At 37.2% G+C, this 18,875-nt stretch overlaps 2 protein-coding genes across 2 annotated transcripts in view; one reads left to right on the top strand and one right to left on the bottom strand.

Annotated features, from left to right (window-relative positions):
* Positions 1-688: 688 nt before the first annotated feature.
* Positions 689-13,986, bottom strand: slc22a18 (solute carrier family 22 member 18). Its single transcript, XM_012870780.3, has 10 exons — positions 13,724-13,986; positions 10,660-10,757; positions 10,363-10,508; positions 9,419-9,551; positions 9,214-9,326; positions 3,749-3,859; positions 3,011-3,111; positions 2,811-2,912; positions 2,586-2,706; positions 689-923 (listed from the first exon to the last, which is right to left on the bottom strand). The coding sequence occupies exons 1-10, from the start codon at positions 13,886-13,888 to the stop codon at positions 736-738; spliced, it is 1,278 nt and encodes a 425-aa protein (XP_012726234.2). The 5' UTR covers positions 13,889-13,986; the 3' UTR covers positions 689-735.
* Positions 13,987-15,522: 1,536 nt separating this feature from the next.
* Positions 15,523-18,875, top strand: part of LOC105931893 (very-long-chain (3R)-3-hydroxyacyl-CoA dehydratase) — a 28,349-nt gene continuing 24,996 nt past the window's right edge. Inside the window, exons 1-4 of the mRNA XM_012870777.3 lie at positions 15,523-15,739; positions 17,538-17,583; positions 17,679-17,752; positions 18,011-18,175. Of these exons, the coding sequence (XP_012726231.2) occupies positions 15,659-15,739; positions 17,538-17,583; positions 17,679-17,752; positions 18,011-18,175 (366 nt within the window). The 5' untranslated portion in view covers positions 15,523-15,658. The remainder of the gene's footprint in view (positions 15,740-17,537; positions 17,584-17,678; positions 17,753-18,010; positions 18,176-18,875) is intronic.

Here is an 18,875-nt window from a genome sequence, read left to right as displayed (position 1 = left end):
TATTTCACCTTCATGAAAAGCACAATAAAATTAACTGATGCGGAAAAGCAACACTAATGAAACAAGGACAGGTTATGCAGCTATAAGAAGTTAATGCATCTGTTGTAAAAGACGATGTCTGTTCACCTCCTTTTACATTAAACAAGACAGCAAATAATACCAAAAAAGGCAGTAATTAGCATTTAGAAAGTGGTCAATGGCCTTTAAGATGATCAAAAATCTCTAGAATGCATACATTTGAATATAATCATGCTGTTTCACATCCATTTGCAGAACCAAGAATGCTACGAACACCCGTTGTTGTAGTGCAAATTTATTTTGCAGTCACAGTTGTTTAATACAATACTGCCTTTACATAATTAATCCCATAAAGTATAACTATTAATCATTAAAGAACAATTACATAAGAAATTATAAACTTTTTTACAAGTATAAAGGTTATAAAATTTGAATGTTTTTACTGACCCATGTTTTATTTATACATAAAATGAAGATTTAAAAAAATGTCACAGCAATCTCTGTTCAACAGAGATAAACCGGACATGTTGCTGCCACCTAGTGGTTTCCACCTGAACAGCGCAGTAAAACATTTAGATGTTGGCCAACTTGAATGTAAAATTACAGGAACAGGCTGCAAACATCAAGATCCAAAATGGCTGTTTCTACATTTAAACATTAATTCTGGATGTAAAAAAAAAAAAAAGAAGCTAAAAACAGAAAAATAAACGGATATTTTCATTCTTTCTGCCTCTCTGTCTTACTGAGGAGTTGATGCAGCAGGTAAACAAAAACAAGACTATTCACAAAAAACTCAATTAGGCCTATTGAAGAGAGGCCGTAGTTCATGTACAGGAAACCTCCAATGGTCGGTCCGATTGTACGAACCAGAGCCTGAACGGATGCACACAGTCCCAGCATGGTTCCTGGGAACGAGAGAACGGGAGGATTAGAAAGTCACTGCATAAAAAAAAATACCGCCAGGTAAGGTTCACTGTCTGCCTAATTTATTACAGGTGATACTGCAGCGATTTGGGTGATCATTCCTTCGTTGATACTAAAGTTACAGTGTAAAAAAAATTCTGTAAAAGAATCACTTATTGCCTTGTAAACTATTTTTGTGAATTCAAATAAGAGAGGATGGATAAATGCTGGGTGACATCAAAACATGGATGACTTTAAATTTCCTGCTTTTAAATTTTGACAAGGCAGAAGTTTTCATCTTTTTCATCTTGAGTCCTCAAAAAAATAAACTTCTTAACCAATCACTTTATCTGGGTGGCATTAACTTGGCCTCTGGTAATAAAGTAAAAAATGTTGGTGTTATTTTTTACCATGTCATTTAAATCCCATATTAAACAGGTTTCCAGAGTTTCCTTTTTTCACCTCAGGAATATCGCCAAAATTAGAAATATTCTGTCCAGGAGTGACGCTGAAAAACTAGTCCATGCATTTGTTACTTCAAAGCTGGACTATTGTAATTCTTTACTATCAGGAAGTCCACAAAATGCAGATTGAAATCTTCAGCTGATCCAAAATGCTGCAGCAAGAGTTCTGATGAAAATCAACAAGAGGGATCATATTTCTCCAATTTTAGCTTCCCTTCATTGGCTTCCTGTTAAATCAAGAATAGAATTTAAAATTCTTCTTCTCACGTATAAAGCCCTTAATAATCAAGCTCCATCATATATCAGAGCTCTGATTACCCCGTATGTTCCTAACAGAGCACTTCGCTCTCAGACTGCAGGTCTGCTGGTGGTTCCTAGTCTCTAAAAGTAGAATGGGAGGCAGATCCTTTAGCTATCAGGCTCCTCTCCTGTGGAACCAACTCCCAGTTTTGGTCCGTGAGGCAGACACCCCGTCTACTTTTAAGACTAATCTTAAAACTTTCCTTTGTGACAAAGCTTAGAGTGGCTCATGTTACCCTGATCTATCTCTGTAGTTATGCTGCTATAGGCTTAGGCTGCTGGAGGACATCAGGGTATATTTCTCTCACTCTGCTGAGTTCTCCTACTGCTCTCCAATCTGCATTGTTTGTTGTTATTTCAGCTTTTAACTTTTTGTTCTCTGTCATTTTTCTCTTCATAGAAGGTACACCTGGTCTGACGTTCTGTTAGCTGTGACATCATCAGGGATGGCAGATCATCCTCTATTACCATCTAACATAGAAAGTACTCCTGGGTCAATGTGAGCTTCTGTGCTTTCTGTGTCTCTGCTCTGTCTTCTCTAAGCCCCAGTGGGTGGAGGCAGATGAGCGTTCACACTGAGCCTGGTTCTGCTGGAGGTTCTCCTCCCTGTTAAAGGGGAGTTTTCCTCTCCACTGTCGCTTCATGCATGCTCAGTATGAGGGATTGCTGCAAAGCCATCAACAATGCAGACGACTGTCCACTGTGGCTCTACGCTCTTTCAGGAGGAGTGAATGCTGCTTGGAGAGACTTGATGCAACCTGCTGGGTTTCCTTAGAGAGGAAACTTTCTGACCAACCTGGAGGATTTTGGTTGAATTTGACTTTGGAAATTTTCTTGAGATGATATGTATTGTGAATTTAATTTTATTTATATTCAATATTTTTATTGAATCAAAGTCACCTGTGTCAGAGGACGGGACTCTTTTGGTGAGCATGCTGTCAGTGATGACGTTAAAAATGCTGAGAGAAAAGATCCAAGGTGTGACGGTGAGGCAGAGCTGGAACACAGTCTGCATGTAAGCCTGCATCAGAGATTAGAAACATAAGAACGTCACATGAAATAATATTTTAAAGAAACACCATCCAGTAATTTCCTTCAAATTAGTGTCTTTTTTTATATATTTACCTGAGCCAGGCCCACACCTGCTGTAATCCCGATGGACAAGAGAAGCAGGGTTTTCTCAGGAAATGCAGACGAGAGTCGACCAATCACTCCTCCCTGAACAACCTGGGAAGACAAGCCTGTTTTTACCAAAGTTATCGGGTATCAACAGTTATGCTCAAAAATCCTTAACCAATGGGAATCTAATATTATCAACTCCTCACCATTTGGACGATGCCAAAGTAGGCCATCAGGTAGCCATTCTGCTGCGCTTCCAGCTTGAAGAAGTCCATCGCAATGATGGAGAACATCACCTGAAATATGCCTAAGAAATCACAAAATTAAATCTAACGAAAGATTTTTCTGAGGAGAAACACCCCACTCTTTGACCAGAGATCTTCAAGATTTAAATTAATTTAAGTTTATCAAACGACGGAGCATTCGTGTGATACACCAATGTTATTTCACAGTAATCTACATCTTCCTCGAAGGGACTGCTATCTGACTTTTTGACACGAAAATGAGTCTTATTAGATGCTAAGGACTATTTGCACATTTTAAGCTTCTCAGAAAGTGTTGTTGGTCATCAAATAAGCAATTTTTTAAATTGTCTTGTTGCGTGTTTTGTGTAATCTGTGTGCATCATGAGTTTATCAGCTATTGAAATATAGCTGACAAGCTAATAAATCTGGTTTGACTATAGAGATTAATATTCATGCATCACCAGATGGTTTTGACTAAATATATATATATATATATATATATATATATATATATATATATATATATATATATATATATATATATATATATATATATATATATATATATATATATAATAAAATATTTGGTTGATTTTATTAAAAGGGTTGCAGTTTAAAAAAGTAAATACTTTTAATTGTAAACGGTGACCTAAGAATGAAACGACTATTTTAAAAGAAGCTCTTGCCGACGTTTGTTACCTGAGGGCAAACCTGCGATGATTTTGATGAGGAAAATCCTCATCACGCCTGGAAACTTCATCAGTCTTGTGATCTCTCCCAAACTGAACACCTTCTGGTTTTGCTTCTCAGCTGTAGAAAAGTCCAGAAGAAAGTAATCACTACTTACTTAACACATGGTACCCCTAATTGGTTAATTAGTTAATAATTATGTGCCAAGGAAAAGCTAGATAACTAACTTATCCATCCTCATCCTCTCCATCAAGCTTGATATAATTAAATGTAGTAATTTTATAAAAACCCTCCAAACAGAAATGTTGATAAAAATAACCCCAATTTTATGTGTTGCTTAGAAAGCTGACATTTTGAATTCAGACAACACTGACAGCAGCAGGGACTCCTGGTCCTTGCAGAGTAAAAGAAAAATGTATCTGATTATAGCAACGAACAAATGGAGACAATGTGAGGAGGAAATGAAGCATTTTCAGACCAAGCTGTTCCCGTCCCACGAACGACAATCGTCTTGTTTGATAAAAGTGACACAAACGTTACTCCTGTGAAACACTCCTGGCAGAATCGTTCAGCTGCAACAATTTGTGTGAGTTTCTGCAAAGAAGTACAGATCTTTGTTTGGGATCAGCAGAACTGTTTGCTCTTTTTCTTCATGTTTTCACCAAAATTCTGGTAAAAAAAAAAATAAACGTTTTACTGCCAGGGGACATAATGTACTGTATGTTCTGCATATTGGATATAGTACACTAAATATAGAGTACTTTATATAAACACAGTCGTATTAGACGTTCATTCCTGTTTTAGTCACACTGTTTAGTGAGCGTTTAGCAGGAGAGCAAAAGAAACAAAGAGAAATGGTCTTTCTATTGTAAATCGATAAGTTTGTGGTACATTTTTAGTAGCTTATAACATATTTAATCCTCATCTGTTTACTATTGCAATTATTGCTCTCTGTCCAACACAAAATTCCCCTACGAGAAACTAATTGACTTTTATTTTTTATAACTGGCCCAAAAAAATTCCAAACTTGCCTTGATCAATAGTTTTTTCAGGCATTCTGAAAGTATTTTAAAGTTTTTTTTCTCCCCACTTGTCCAAGTGAATTAATTGGGATATTTCCAATGAAAAAATAAGAAAATAGGACATGTAGAGGGGGAAATATACGTATGGCTACAAATAATTTCACAGTCTGAGCACAATTTCAGCCAATTGTTATTTTGAAATAACAGTGTAACTAGGTTTTGTCTGTCAAACTTTTATTTGTTTACTTTTTTCATCACGCAACCATTAAAAGGAGCGAATAGTGTCTTTGTGACAGACTGGGAACAAAAAACCTACAGATTTAAATTTAAATGGCTTCTTCTTCAGTTTGTCGTAGGTCAACACAAAGCTGGTTCAACCCTTGAGTTTGGGAGCCATTTCATTCCTGTTATTCAAAGGTCAGAAAAATTTAAAGAATGATGGTAAAGTGGAATTAATATGGACATGAGATAGTATAGAAAATTAAAATAGATGATCCACCCATCCTCTTCCTGCAGTTTTTGTAGGATTTCTATTTAAAGCCGGGCCAATGAAGAAACATCTGCCATAAATCCATCGTCTAAAAAAAACAAGAACCATTGAAAATGAATTTCACATAACTATTTTTCTTTTTTAAAATGTATTTTTTCCAATTTCCTAATTACAGTTTCAGTTTTATAAAATTCATTGCTATCTTTATATGCATTTACATTGATATATTTGTGGAAATTCATTATGCTAAGTTTAGAAACCTTATAAACACAGATTACAAGCTTTAATCTTTTATTTCCTGACGACCTCACAGACGTCCATCTAGATTAAAGTGCTTATGGACCATAACGAAGACTACTAGTTAAGTTCAGGAGCTTATTTCTAGTCTCTTTTTCATATATGTTACATTGATTAGAATCAGATTTAAAATGCATCAGGATGGAAACAGATTAAAACCGTAGTTAGGGATTTCTCCCCTTTAACATTCATAAAACAAGTATTGAGCTCACGTCACTGAAGACTTCAAAGCAAGTTTGGTGGTTATTTACATCACAACTTTTGGCTGTAAAAGTGAGTTTTATCTTTGAAAATAATTAAATTCTGCTGTTTACAGCTGTAATCTAATGTCAGCGTTTCTTAAAACAAATATTAAAATTTATTCTTAGAGGATTTTTTCTTTTTATTTTTTAATTCAGGTTGTGCTGTTGAATAAAAACAAAGTGTCATCGAATAGCAACTAAACATTTATTGTTGCAGTTTTTTCCCAATTATCAATAACTTGGCGTGAAGCTTGGAGGATGCCGCCTGCTGGTGAGACGCGGTACTACAGCTGGCGGTCTGGCTGCATTTGCTTCCAGATGTCGTCTTGATCTTCTTCCTCTTCTTCAGCGCCCAGCTCTTCAGTGTTTCCCCAAGGTTCTGCTTCCTGACGGCCGTCAACTCCTTCTGCATCTTCTCCATCTCGGTCTTGTAAAAGTTCCTCTGCGCCGTGGCGGCCCTCGTCTTTTCTTTTTGGTTCCTGAGCGCCGCCTGGGTCTGCTGGTGCTGCACGGACAGCTGTGTGAGACTTTGCTTCAGCTCCTTGTCCAGCTTCCGGGTCTTCCTCAGCTCTTCAGTCTGACTGAGCAGCTCCTTCTGGAAGGACTCGTTTTTCTGCGGAGACTCTTCTCGTCTGGGTTTCCTGATCGCCTCGGGTTTTTGTTGGAGAATTATGACTCTGTCTCCTGACTGATTCTCCATCGATCGACGAGCCCGGCTCTTAATGAGCTTCTCCCTCTCTGAGCTCAGCTCCTCCTCGAGCTTTCGGACCTCCTGCTTCGTCTCCACCAGTTTATTTTCCAGGAAGCTCCTCTCCCTCTCAAGTCTCTGGTTCTCCAGCTTCAGCAGGTGGATTTGCCTCCCATCCTCCCTGCATTGACTCTCCTTCTTGTTCAGGCTTGACTGCATGTTGCTGATCTTCTCACGCATCCCCGAACATTCGTTTTGGCTGCAGACCCACTTGTCGTTTAAGCCGTCTCTCTCTCTGGAGACCTGCTCCAGCTGCTCCTTCAGGTTCTGGTGCTCAGCTCTCTGACTGGCCGCTTGTTTTTTCACCAGCTGCAGCTCCGTCTTCACCGACTCCAGTTGCTGCTTGAGGACCTTGTTTTTGTTGCGCTCCCTCCTCAGGTCAGTCTCCTGTATGTTCATCTTCTTGCCCAGCACCATCAGTTGATTTTTGCAGTCCACCAGCTGGCCCCTGAGGACGTCTCTGTTTTGGATCGCCTTGTGGGCCCGTCGGTGCTCCGCCTTCAACAGTGTGCCCTCCGTCGTCAGGTGGTTGACTTTTTTCTGCAGGGCCTTGTTTTCCCTCTCCAGACTCTTATTCTTGCTCTGCATGAGGGTGAGCTCCTGCTCCACGTCGGGGAGGATGGACGACAGGACATGGTGATGGTAAGCTGACAGAGCGGCAGCCTTTCGTTCTGAACGCTTCTCCTGAGTTTTAGCTTTCAGAGCTTGCAAAACCTCCATATTTCTCTGCTGGTGTCCACCAGCCACGCCGGCTCTGATTACATTTAAAATGTTCTGTCACCTCGGCGACAGAGTGGCAACGCATGATAAGATTTAAAAACATTCCAAAGAGAGAGCCTTTTTTTAACATAGAAAACTATTTATACACTACAACATATTTTATTGAAAACATTTTTAAAACAATAATATTTTTAATATCTAAAAAAACTAAAAAAATATCTAAAAATAAATTACAGAATTATGGCTATAAAACCAGCAATGGTGGGAATTTTTTTGTTGGGATCTGTACTGGTTGTAGTTGTTTTATTGGTGAATAAACCTTAAAAAAAATATCAACAAACCACCAAAATGAGCAATATTGCTATTGCTTTGGGAGGTGTCCTGAATCAAGTGCATTGTGGGAAAGCAGTCAGTGTGAAGAACGCACAAGTCTGCTTGTCACTACCCGATCCGTACCATCAGCTCATTTGCGCGTGCGCGAACAGAATAACTTCCAGTATGAAATATTTTGTTTTTCTTACTTTTTTATTCTTTTGTATTTTTTCGAGGCAGGGGTTTCTTTTTGTATATCTTTGTATTTGCGGCAATATTACATATTCTAAAAATTAAACAACAGCAATACAAAAAAATACATTTTTTTTTTCTAATAGCAAAAATGTTTCCAAGTTGTGGCTAGGGAAATAAAAATATATAAACCATTTCTTAAAGTACATAAACCCCCAGCTATAAATACATATAGGAGTATAGAATTTTTTTTTTGTTGAAGTTTTTTTAATCATTTATTTGATTTGCATATGTATGTAATTTGTGCTTAATAAATGTATTTTAATAAGGTATGCCTTCGCTTTGTGTGTGTTCTTTGTTCTATTCCCTGTTCGTTTTTTGTAAAAAAAAAAAAACAACAACAATGCGGCTACTATAATGACGAGGTCTTCTGTAGTTTATGATGTGTACACCAGAGGGCGCTAATCTCAATCGATAATTTTAACTTTCTAATAAAATAAATGTTTAGAACAAGATTATTTGTATAACGAAATTCACCGTATAATTAAGGATGAAATATTGTTTTCCAGTCCTGTTTGAACAAGCAATAAAACTAACAGAGTGCATTCAGACAATACAGATAAACGTTACACAATACATAAACCGCTGCTGCATCTTTATCCTGCAATCTACTGTGATTTTTAGAGTGATTTCTAGAGTGATTTTTCAAGCTGTATGCAAACGAAATTTCGTTCTGCACTTTGTTCAGTTCGCAAATTGAGAAACGGCCACAGTTGGCAGTGGGACTTTTTGTTCTATTAAAGCAGCGCAGCGTAAATTTGACAGTTTTTGCACAAATCTGCCCCCTCTGGCGACAAGTTGAAATGACACCAATGTTGTGCATGAGAGAAGTGGAAAAGCCGCTACCACTGCTTTTTGTTTAGAGGCGCAATGGGAAAACTGATAAAATGATGCACTGTTTTTTTTGTGATATTAATGTGCTTCGTACATTTATCTGTGTGTGTATTATTGATCTGTTTTGAATCTACATTTGACGAGATTATTAAGAACAATATTATCCCCAGAATAAAAGTTTTGAAAGCTGTATTTTGTATTAGTTGTTTTTTTTGCAGGAAGACACTTGCTGTTAATTTGTTTACTATGAAAACGATAATTGACTTTAGCTTCAGTTCTCGTCAAATGACATCTGATCATTTGGCTGAGATTAAAACGTAAGAAATTAATATCATTAAAAGTTTTTTTTAAATAATTATTTTTGGCATTTTTTAAGTAGATTGAATAAATAAACAGTAATTGTTAGATGGTGTCGATTGACCCAACTGAGAAAAGCATCACCCGGATAAAAAATACAAAATTAATCTTCTTGCATATTGTTTGCAACCAAGGAACTAGAATGCAACATCATTTTACAGATTCTGCGTCACTGGAAAACATTCATTATTCGTTCTTACGTTTAGTGCTGCTTCTAGAGGCCTCGGATTTAGTAGACTTTGGGATGAAGCTTAAAACAATTAGCAAACTCAGGGCACTCCCTGCAGCACCAACACATGCTGCAAACGTCTCCCTGAGGAACACAAGATAAAAGCACAGAAACGTTCTCCAGAGCTGAAGCCAGGGATCCGTGCATAACGCACCGACACACACAGCGATACTCACCCATAGTGCGTGCTTAGGTGTCCCCCTAATGTGGAACCGACGATCATCCCGATGCCAAAACACAGACCCAGTTTGGATAAAGCGTCGGCCCGTTTCTCAGGCTCTGAGAGGTCCGTAACGACCATCTGGCACGCTGTGGACAGCAGGGCAACAGCATGAAAACAAGCCAAACTGCATGTTTGGCTTATATATATATATATATATATATATATATATATATATATATATATATATATATATATATATATATATATATATATATATATATATATATATATATATATATATATATTTTTTTTTTTTAAATTAATTAATTAATTAATTTATTTATTTTTATTTCCTTTATTTAACCAGGTAAACCCCGTTGAGATCTGGATCTCATTTTCAAGGGGGACCTGGGCAGAAATCTGCAAAAACACTACCACCTGGTTACAAAAATAAAACCAATCAATACATATGCACAAATATAAAACAATAAAAACAATTTAAAAGCAGTGACACTGTTTTATTATATATATATATATATATATATATATATATATATATATATATATATATATATATATATATATATATATATATACATAAATTGTGTGTATATCTGGAGCATGTAACAAAAGTAATTTCCCTCTGGGATTATTAAAGTATGTCTGATTCTGATTCTGATGTTTTTGCTCGGAAAATTACAAATCTAATACAATTAGATATTTTTTTTTTTATTAATTTGTTTAAATGATTCAATCATCTTTTCGTCCCCACTGATGTTGGATCAAGTCTTTTTAAAAATTGCAACGTTGGCAGATCAGAAATCTTTCTGAATGTTTGTGGACACGATCTCCCGCCACACAAATACAAAAACACCCATTTATCCATTTATCATGAATGCAGACATCTATGCTAAATATTTTAATGAGGAGGGCTGTAGATGGATGTTATATGCTCACCAGGCAGGACGTGCATAAAGACTGTAGGTAGTTTGTGGACAAAAAGCAGGAAGGGATGGTCTGCGATGGCCAGAAGCAGAAAGAAAACTGTGCTTGCTGCACATGCTAAAGACAAGGCAGCTCGTGCTCCAAAGAGATCTCCAAACCTGATGGGAAAAATAAAGCAAATCAAAAACCTGCAGATCCTTTCTTTTTTGGTAAGACAAGAGGGTTTAAGATTTCTAACAGCTGCATAAGATCTGACCTAACGTGCAAAAATAGGTAGTTATGTTTATATTACTGATACTTTGTACCTACCTTCCAAACATGGGACCTCCAATTAGTTGTATCACCCCAACTGTAGTTTGCAAATAACCAAACCACAATGTGTCAAAGCCAAGTTTCTTTGCCAAATACTGTGGAGATATAATGAAAACATTTACATTAAAACGTTGAAAATCAAACACAGAAACTGTGACATGAGCTTGACTGACTACGCCCTGGGTTGGTCTAATAATTATGTCAAACCAAAAACAGTGCCTTCATGTCAATGGATCCTCTTCAGATGTTTTAAATATTATTAAACATATGGTGTAATATTATAAACAGCGTATGTTGACACAGACACAGGATGCTGTCCATCTGTACGCTGATGACACCCTTATTTACTGGTGACATTTTTATTTGAATTCCTCACATGCTTCATTTTTTTTTAATTGAGCTCATCATGGAGCTTTATGCAGATGTCCTGTCGACCATTGCCCTTTGTATTCTTTATTTAGTTGGTAATCAATGTCTCTCCATTGGTTTATTTTTAGCCATAAATCCAGTCTTGGTTCCAGTCTACGATCGCAGGACTTCTTTACTCCTGTGTCCTTACAAAGTTAGGAACAAACCGACTTTTCTTCTTCTGCACCTTCAACCTGCAATCATATTCAAGAGGAACTGAGACTGTCACATCAAATTCCTCTGGGTGAATTTATCACCCATTTAAAGAATCTTGCAACAATGTCGGAAAGTTCTTGCTTTTGTTCTTAATTTGTCATTTTTTTGTTAATTGTTTTGTCTTTTCTACATAATGACACTGTACATGGCAATAAATCTGTTTTAAACGACAACTTGTGTCTCAATGAACTTGGCTGTATCAGTAAAGGTTTCCAAAAAAAACAAAAAAAAAAAAAACAATCAAACATGTAGGTCAGGAGAAAAAAAACAATACTCCAAGCGTTAAACATCTCACGAGGCACCTGAAAATAGAGTATTACAGAACTGCAAACGTTAATCAGGGAAGCAGCCAAGAGGTCCATGGTTACTCTGGAGAAGCTGCAGAGATTCACAGCTCAGGTGGAAGACTCTATTGGCAAACAACTCTTAGTCATGGTCTCCATAAATCTGACTTTCATGGAAGAGTGGCAAGAAGAAAGTAATAATAAATCCAGTTTGCAGTGTGTCACAAGCTATCTAGAGGACACAGCAAACATGTGAGAGAGGGTGCTCTGGTCAGATGAGACCAAAATGTAACTTTTCAGCCAATGTTAAAAAAAAAAGACACTGCACATTACCCTGAACACACCGTCCCCATTCTGAAACATTACGTTGGTGGTGCTGCTTTTTTTTAAGCTGGGACAGGGAAGCCAGTTGAGAGAATGGGTAAATGGATGAAACTAAAAACAGGACAATCCTGACAGAAAAGTTACATAAAAAATGAGACTGGGGCTGATTCACCTCCCAGCAGGACGTTCGTAAACAACCGTAGCTACGATGGAGTGGTGTCTAAAATGAGTCCTGATGGGCTGATATCTGGCATGTTTTGGATCTCTTGGTTCATAATGGTGATGGTGGTTCATGCCCAGGCCTCTGTAGGACTTGATGCCATAGTGAGGAGGCCATTCAAGTTTTTGCATCAGCTGTGCTAGAGCAGGAGCTCTATAGCGCTGTTTCCTCCACAGCGCTATGTGTCTGTTTCTGTGTCTAAACTAGGGGTGGGTATTGCCAATGAAGTCACGATTCGATTCAAATCACGATTCACATGCCACGATCCGATTCTATCACGATACTTGAATTATTGCGATGTATCGCGATGCATTGGGATATTTTCACTGAACACTGTATAAAAAATATACAGCCATTACCAGTGGCTGACTGGCTGTGTATGATCTGGATAGTGTCTTCAATTGACACATAACTAAAAGAAACTGAATTCATACATAGCTGTATTTATTGAAACGACTTTTGGAGGTATTGTCATGAAAACAAATATTACCGTTACTGGAGTGGACACACTGACAAAAAGTGCTTAGGATTTATAAAACTTAAAATAACAAAATAAGGATAATCAGTGCCGTTTACATTGCCTCAGTGGTCCTTTAAACCAATGAAGTTGTATTCCACTTGTTTTTGGCTGATGTTCGCCAACCATTCATGCAATTTTATTTATTAATTTTTTTTAATTAATAATCGATACTTGGCGACAAGAATCGATGCAATAGATCGCGAAAATTAGAATCGCGATGCATCGTCATGGCGATTATTTTGCACACCCCTAGTCTAAACTGACAAGCTGCCACCTTTGAGCAAGTGTTCAATGCTCAGAGGGGAATCATGTATGCGCATGAAAACAAGTACCAATCACTACGTGTACAGCATCTACTGTAACTTTACATAAAATTATGTCCATATGATGGTCAGTGTTTATTCTTCTCGTTCTTATAATATAGTAATATCATCTTTTATTGTCATTGAAACATACATTACAACGAAATTTTGTTCTCTGCTTTTAACCAATCACCATTGGGAAGCAGTGGGCTGCCACTGTGCGGCGCCCGGGAAGCGTTCTGGGGTTAAGGGTCTTGCTCAGGGACCCAAGTGCAGGCGCTGGGGATCGAACCGGGTACTTGCAACCTTCTCTGAGTGCAATCGCGCTGCTCTAGCCATCTGTATTTAAAATCCATTATTTAATTGGTTTTATGTGATATCAGTTCTGAGAAACTGGATTAGTTTTAATCCCTAATTGTTAATCAAAATCCTTGAAAAATATCTCTGTGGGTAGTAAGTTTAATTACAGAATAAGCTTTTTGATGTAATTCCCATTTACAGATCTGCCGTCATTGTTTGCGTTGTGAAAATGTACTTTTTGTTCTTTTTCCAAAGTGGTAGATAAATAAATACATCTAACACTTTAAGCATTTTATTCCTACTATCGGATTAAATCAGGCCACACAATCTCTGTAACTCCTGCGCTCTTTATGTAAATGTTTACATTATAAAACATTTACATAGCGCTTACTTATTATGTAAGATTTACGACTTCAAACGGTGAGCACTTCAAGGGGATCACGGAATTTTGAGCTTCCCCGCTCGGACGTCTCAGAAAGCTACTCACTGGGGTCACGGAGAACGATAAAAACATCCAGGTGATATCCAGAGCAGCGAGGACGTACACGGCGTAAATAACCCTCATCTTCCCCGACTGCTCTGCGGTGTTGGCCGCGGAGGAAACCGGAGCTCGGGGTGCTTCCGCGGTGGTTTCACCTTCCTCCCGTTTCATGTTCGGGAAATTCTGAATCGAAACACCTCGACGGAGAACTTCGGCCGGTGTTCCCAGAAATCCTAAAGTCTGTTAAAACTGCGAAAGTCCAGCCGTGTGCCGCTTACTTACAGCGTAAAAAAAAAGTCCTTTCACCTGGCGAACTTTCACATAAAACTTGCTTTTCTAATCTTCCGGGAGGTTGCACTTTGTAACGGAGAGGCGTTACCAAGCTGCAGCGGGCATGCAGTCCCGGTTAGTCATAAAAACGGTGATCCATAACGGAATAAGGTGAAGTTTCTGCTTTAAGTTTACAAAGAACTGCGAGGTTTGTCCTTACATGTCTGCAGAATGTGGAAGCTTAGTATTATGATGCGTTCAAAGACTTTAGCTTCTCGTTTTAATTCCACTTCCAGTTAAATCACCGTGAGTAATATGACAGTCTTTGTCATTATTATTGGTGAGAAATATGTATTATATATTATATGATCTCACAGGAAATAGACAGAATATTTGCTTTATCTCCCTCATTGGAATAAAACAAAAAGAGCTATTTTTTAAAGTTATATTTATACATTAACTAAGTATATTAATGAGGGACATGATTAAGATTATGAAGGGTGTTAGAAAGGTCAGCACTGATATTGCATGAACTTGGAATGGGAGATGGGAAATAATATTAAAAGGACCCTGGGTCTCTATTCTTCTGCGATTATCTGTCTTTATTAATTGTGATTTTTTTTTTCTCCAAGTCTAATGTTTTGCTCTGTGAAAAGCATTCAGGGTATTTTGAAAGAAGTGAATGATTATGCTTTGTTTTACTTTTTTTTTTTTACAGAATGTTAAATGTATTTTCTAAATCAAATCAAAATACTACAAAGAGCAAAAGAAAAGCTTTTAATATTACAAAAAAGTTAAATCATAAATAAATGAAACACATGTCAACAGAAACATGACACGAACCATTTCACAAGAACAAAACTGTCTCAAACTTCTACTAAACTTCTTTATAAGAATCAGCTATTTTCAATTCATAAGGATAATGAAACAAATGAAAATAAAGAATTGTTAGTAATTTTTAGCTAATTGCCAAGAGAAAGGAAAGATGAAAAGCTTGCTTTTTGTTGGCACATAAATTAGTATGATAGCACATAAATTGTGGTAAACCCACACTCAAATGTATAAGCAGTACAAATTTATTTTAACATGTTAAAATGTTAACAATGTTTACAATACTTTAATAGTCATGTATATTTTACTCAAATTTATATCGTAATTTTACAGGATCAAAGATGTTGATCCTGAATGATTAACGAAAATGCAGGACTACTTCTTAAAACTGGCAGGACGTTGTAGGAACAACCAACGTCCAGGAGATGGCAGCATCCAACAGGTTGAACGTGAGCAGCTGTTTAAAACCCAAAGAGGAAGAATTTTACGCTTTTATTTTGAAGCCACCTAATGATGCCCTGTTATATAGTTCATTATTTATTTTTATCATTTATTTTTTGAGGAAAAACTGACATTTAAGCATAAATCATGACGGTACACACTGCGGTACAGTAGGGGGCGACATGCACCCGAAAACGTTGGTTGCGACTCTCCATTAAAAACAGAAAAGAAGAGTATGCTCTTACTTTGAAATCTGAAAAGAGTTTGCTTCCGTTCCGCTTCCGTCCACCTCTTGCTCTCCGTGGCGTTAGACCGCCTCAATGAGGACTTCCATTGATCGGCCTGAATGAATTTTCTCCTCCTTCTAGGCGTGTAGTTGTGAGAAAACACGGCCCAGACATGCAGATCCTGACCCCCCATGTTTACTGGGCTCAGCGGTACGGAGAGATCTATCTCCGGGTGGACCTGAGCGATGCAACGGTAAGGCGGTCCGTCCCGACACCCACTAGCTCGATGTCATTTAGCTGGTGGTCAAAGTGTCTGCACCCAGATGTCATCCAAATAACTGCCCGGTTTTTTAACGTTTTCTCCGCAATTGTTATTGTTTTTCATGCTCGTTTAGCTAGAGTTAAAGGGTGCATGACGTCATCACGCTGGAGTTACGCCCACCGATGGACAAAAACGAGCCCCGACTGGCTCTAGGACAAATAAGATCTATACTTTAATGCCTTCTTTCACATTTAAACCATTCCACTAGGATATATATATATATATATATATATATATATATATATATATATATATATATATATATATATATATATATATATATATATACCCTAGTGGAAAAATAAAGAATTGTTAGTAATATATATATATATATATATATATATATATATATATATATATATATATATATATATATATACCCTAGTGGAATGGTTTAAATGTGAAAGAAGGCATTAAAGTTATTGTTATAGATATATAGATAATGGAACTGCAATGCATTGGTGTGAAAATTCCTGGTTATTTTTTGCCCCACATGCTCTTTTACTTATAGCTCCTTTAAAGGCATACTATGCAACATTTTTCAGTTAATTAATGTGTTCCATACCGTTTTGGATGATTAAATGAGTAATTTCAGACATTTCAGACAGGACACTGGGGGAAAAAAAGAAAAAAAATTGGATTTATTTCTTTATTTATTTGGTATAAGCATTAGAAGTTAAACAACATATATCTTTGATCAATACAGTCTAATAACTATTTAAGCCTTTTTTAACTGTGGTGACTTAATAAAAACCCTCTGTGATTCACACAGATTTGGACTTTGTTTAAAACACTTACATTTTTTAAATGCTCTTATACCAAAATGTGCTGTGTTCCATTTAATCTCATCTCTGGTTTGATAGCTCATCACTTGACAAACGTCATTAATAAAACATTCCTTATAAGGAAATATGGAAAATAACCTGGTGATGATTTTTTTTTTCTCAAAAATGGAATTAGCTTAACAACAGTACTTTAAGTCTACATAAATATTATTCTAGATAACCATGTTTTTATTTGTTAATCTGCTAAATAACTGCATGTTTACGACATTAATGGGCCTAAATTGCATAGAAATGTTGGCAAAAGGACACAGAGCTCTCCTGCAAGTCTAAGGCGTGTCTGTAGCTTTTAGTGTTTCCTTCCGGAGCCTCAGAGGAGGAAGCAGTTTAGCTAAACTAAGATCCAGAAGACGTGGTTTTAAAAGAAGCTTTTCAGGTCCTTGTTTATCCCTCCTGATTGGCTCTTTGTCTGAGTCTTCTGCTTTTCTCACCCGGCTGCAGATTCAGCCTTTGCATCCTGCAGCTGTTAGACTGCAGGCTTATAAAAGATGAATGACCCTTCATGGTGGCTCTGGATCTTGTTCGGACTGCTTAAAGAAAGGCTGAATGAAAGCTGAAACAGGCTTCCAGAAATAAACAGCTGCCAGGTTGCAGCCATCGGTCATTTTCCCTAAATAAAACTGAAAAACGAAACATTCAGACCTGCCTGTGAAGTGAAAAAAAATCAGAAAAAGAAAATGTATATTATTTGATTAATGAATCCAAAGCCTCAAAGGAGATCTTTGTCAGGGATTTAAATGTAGTTTATATAAAATTGTGTTTCCTATCTTAATCCTTTTTTAATGAAATGCTAAGAAATTATTATTAAAACTTTATTAGTTTAATTTCACCCTGATCTTTCTACCCGTTTTTCTGGGTTTTAATCTGCAGCTCTTTGTCTTTTCCAGGACGTTGATATCAGCTTGCAGGAAGACAACACTCTCCAGTTCAAAGGTTCGTGCTTAAATTCATGTCAGGTGTCCTCCTGGTGAAAAATGAAACTTAAATAAGAAAAATAAAATGGTTAAAAAGCTGTTTCGTCTCCACAGCACAGGGTCATGGAGCCAAAGGAGACAACCAGTACGAGTTCAGTTTGGAGTTCCTGGAACCAGTCAAACCTGAGGTGCTGACGCCTTGTTTATAGCTCTGATGGTATTTATTAATGAAATATTAAGATGAACAGCATGGTGAATAAGAAGGTAGATCAGGACAATGTCTGGCTTGAACTTATACTTTGAACTCTTTATGCTTTTTTATCCTGATTACCAGCTACATAAGCACAAGCTTGTTGACTGAACGGCATAAATGGCTGCTTTAGTTTTAGGCACAGAGTATAGCGTCACAGAACGTCTCCTTTCCTCTGCTGCCGCTTTGCTTTCAGATCCACCAAAAGTCCACTCAGCGTCAGGTGGACATCAAGATCAAGAAGCGGGAGGAGCGCTGGTGGGAGCGACTGACGCTGCGAGAAAAGAAACCTCTGTTTCTGGCTCCGGACTTCGACCGCTGGCTGGACGAGTCGGACGCTGAGATGGAGCTCCAGGCCAAGGCAAGACATCTGGACGATTGGCTGAAAGAGTCTGAGGCATTCTGGAAAGAGCTTTTATTATTTAACCAAACCCTAGGTACCATCCACCCATCGATCAGCAACATTTACAACCCGCAGAGCCATTTTTGCCCCTCGGTCCAGACAAACAAATTTTGTTTAGAGCCACAAAAGTTACACATCTCTTTGAAACAAGAGCTTGTTTTTATAGTATACTATAGGAAATTTGTTAAAAAAATTAAATTAAAGATCAACAGTTTTTATTATTTAACAGTGTTTTTATGTTTAGGTTTAATACATTTTCTTCAATTGGACATTTAACTTTTATGGCAAATGGCTTCAAAATGATGAAAAAGCAAGTCGATTGCAACCTATCGACAAAAATATTCTTCATTTATCTATAGTAAAATATTCTATACACCATAAGTTTCTTTGTTTCTGGAAATTTTATGCATATATAGCAATTTTAAATTACCTTCACATTTAGAAACATTGACCGATTTTATTCCCCCCCTAAGTTTTTAAGAGCCAAAGCTGAAGGTCTAAAGAGCCACAGGCTGCAGACCCTGATCTAGTCCGGCTAGATCTTTTATTATAAATAAATAAAAATTTGATCCATTTAAAACAAGCAGTTTCCTTTAATGCGATGAATGTGCTGACTTCACAGCTCATCCATAGTGGATCACCATGTTTATGTGATAGT

Source organism: Fundulus heteroclitus, chromosome 4 (assembly GCF_011125445.2).
Source record: "Fundulus heteroclitus isolate FHET01 chromosome 4, MU-UCD_Fhet_4.1, whole genome shotgun sequence".
Classification (NCBI taxonomy): domain Eukaryota; kingdom Metazoa; phylum Chordata; class Actinopteri; order Cyprinodontiformes; family Fundulidae; genus Fundulus; species Fundulus heteroclitus.
This window is presented reverse-complemented; position numbering and strand designations above follow the sequence as displayed.